The 3,107-nt window shown below is 29.8% G+C and overlaps 1 protein-coding gene across 1 annotated transcript; it reads left to right on the top strand.

The window, feature by feature from the left end:
- Window positions 1-2,362: 2,362 nt before the first annotated feature.
- Window positions 2,363-2,856, top strand: LOC122302781 (monothiol glutaredoxin-S2-like). Its single transcript, XM_043114201.1, has one exon. The coding sequence runs from the start codon at window positions 2,445-2,447 to the stop codon at window positions 2,706-2,708; it is 264 nt and encodes an 87-aa protein (XP_042970135.1). The 5' UTR covers window positions 2,363-2,444; the 3' UTR covers window positions 2,709-2,856.
- The last annotated feature ends 251 nt before the right edge of the window (window positions 2,857-3,107 follow it).

Raw genomic sequence — 3,107 nt, 5'->3', positions numbered from 1 at the left:
CAATCAAAAGGCCGCAATTATATATATATGCACACACAGTACTATATGCATGTAACCTACCGTACGTACTAGAACAAGTTCTATATATACGAAGTTATATATATATAGATCAGTACATCGTTGATGATCAAGATGGATGTCCTATTCAATTTTTACCATGGCTGTTGAATATTGTTGGGGTTTCATCTTGGTCTTGTGTGTGGGATTTTTGAACATTTTCCTTGAAATCTTCTCCATTCAGTACTTGGCTTTGGCTTTCTCTGTTATCCCTTTCTTGTATTGGACGCGAATCTATTAATTGCCACCGAAAAAAAAGGGGTCCCGATTGGATAAGTCCTACTCCTTCCTCCAACTCAGCAGATGCTACCTCCATGATAGATATATACGGCAAAAAAACCCACATGATAAAAAAAATGTACGTACGTACTCTCTTCAGATTACTAAATATGATACGGTGCGATTTACGAGTTGAAATTGAGAATATTCCATCCAAAAGTTTAAATTATCAAAAAGATATGAATTTAATTATTTGAATTATATTTCAACATTCTCTTAATGTATACGTGGGTTCATACTCTTTCTTAGTGCAATATTTCAAATATTTTTATTTTTTTAGCTTTTTATTTATTCATATTTTTATTATCTTTAAATAATTTTTTATTATAAAAAATACATAAACTTAATAATATTCACTTATTTAATCACTAAGAAAAAAATTAAAAAAATTGGTCAACTATCGGTTCACTAATTAAGAATTATCCTTATTTTAATACTTATATGTTAAATAATAAACGTTTATCCCAAAAAATTTAACTAATAAAAATAGTCAAATTTGATATTTATATTATATTATAACAACTACTCCATATATATATATATATATATACACCCCATTAAGGGTTCATAATTATGTGGGTGAACTAATTATTACAACGAATGGTAAGTGTATGATGCTGAGGAAAAATAAAAATAAAAATGGTCAGTGTATGATGAGTGTGTCCAAAACCCAATGAAAGCGGCCACCTGGGTCCACTGTGTACATGCAAAGTGGCCCTTACCTCGAGTCCTTCGTGATTATGTACAAGAAAAACGAATATGAATCATCAAAAGCTCTCTCTCTCTCTCTCAAATAGCATGCGGACAGATAATAAAATATAATATAAAAATAATAATATTATATATAATCGTGAAATTATAAATACTGTATAATTATTTTGAAAAAGAGTGAAGTCTATGATTAAAAAATTAGTTTTTTTCATGTGGATTCCATATTAATTATTTTTTTCAATGTAATTATACGCCGCTTGAATAATCACAACTATAAATATCATTTCTCATAAAAAAAATGAAAGAAGAGAGAGAGGAAAAGAAGCTCCCTATCCCCCAAATAACATGCTGATAGATAATAAAATATAATATAAAAATAAATAAAAATAAATAAAAAAAAGAGAAAGGGGTAAAGAGATTTTGAAGGTTATATTTTTACTTTTTTTTATTGTTACTTAATATAATGCATACATCTTTAATTATAAGAAAATTATATTAAGATAAGATAAGGTAAATATTTTAAACATTATGAAAATTAAATCAAGACAATATTAAATCAAAATGATTTGATAATTATGAAAATCAAATCAAATTATTGATTTTATATTATGTTTAACATCCCCATCAAACTAAAGGTGAAAAACTTTAGAATCTTGAGTTTAAAACTTGAGAATAATTTTCATATTCATTTATTGATTTTTAATAAGATAATGGTGTTGTTGATGAATTGGTTGGTAACTAGAATATCAAACCTGAGCTCTAACCAACAATGGTTATAAATGGCTTTGGTCAACTATTGGACCAAAACCAAAATGCCAAAATTGGATCTAAGGTTTCAAACAATACCCACAACATATCAAAATCCAATAAAAATGTCTCATGGCTCATAGAGATACTCCAAATACATTGATTTGAGACGATTGAGATATATAATTGAATGGTAATAAAAATTTTGTGAGAGGTAATTCTAACGAAAGAATAAATATTTCACATGATAGAACCTAGTATTAGCTAAGAGCTCTGATACCATAATAGATAATAAAATTTAATATACAAGAAGATGGAGATGATCAGAGAGAGAAAAAGAGACTTTGATGACTACATTTACCTTCTGAATTATTACTAAATATAAGGTATACATCCTTATTTATAGATAAATAAAATTAAGATTAAAAAAGAAAAATAAATATCTTAAACATTATAAAAATCAAATCTAGATAAGATTATATTATTATCTTCAACAATGTATACTGTACGCACTAGTAGATAATAATGCGATCAAGGACACGTCCATAGACTACAATCGTATGCCAAGATTCGTTGTTGTGCAACTTTACTTGTCTGGTTAACCTCAATCGCTGCCTTCTGCAATATCGGTAACGGACAGAGTCTCAAACATGACATCAGAGAGGCCCGTGGTGATCTTCAGCAGGAGCTCCTGCTGCATGTGCCACACCATGAAGGAGCTCTTCATCACCAAGTATGGGGTGACAGTCCACGAGGTGGATGAGATCCCGAGAGGGAGGGGAATTGAGCAAGCTCTTCTCAGGCTTGGGTGTAGCCCGACCATGCCGGCGGCGTTCATCGTCGGTGAACTGGTGGGTGGAGCCAACAGGGTGATGAGCCTCCATCTCAACGGCTCCTTAAAATCAATGCTCTAGCACGCTGGAGCAATCTGGGTTTAATGCATGAATCACTAACTCAATTAGCATCAGGCGCACCTTAATAAATGTTTTGAGTTTAACATATATATATATATACACATATATGTATTAAACTATATATAGAGCTGATCACTACAATACTCCTGCTGAGTCTATTTATACTACATGTATTTTAGCTTTTTTGTAAGGTGTATCGTCTCGCTTTTGCTAATAAAAGTTGCAATTTTGCATCAATAATATTAGATATAAATTTTAAATAGATAAATTTTGTATAAGTCTTTAATAAACAAGTAGGTCCCACTGTTAACAAATAGTTCTTTTATATTTTTTTTTAGATAGAGTCCACTTCTTAACAAAAGTACATATAAAATTTATCTATTTAAAATTTATATAAAT

The sequence above is a fragment of the Carya illinoinensis genome, chromosome 1 (assembly GCF_018687715.1).
Source record: "Carya illinoinensis cultivar Pawnee chromosome 1, C.illinoinensisPawnee_v1, whole genome shotgun sequence".
Lineage (NCBI taxonomy): Eukaryota > Viridiplantae > Streptophyta > Magnoliopsida > Fagales > Juglandaceae > Carya > Carya illinoinensis.
Note: the sequence above shows the minus strand (reverse complement) of the source record. Positions and strands in the feature narration are given on the sequence as shown.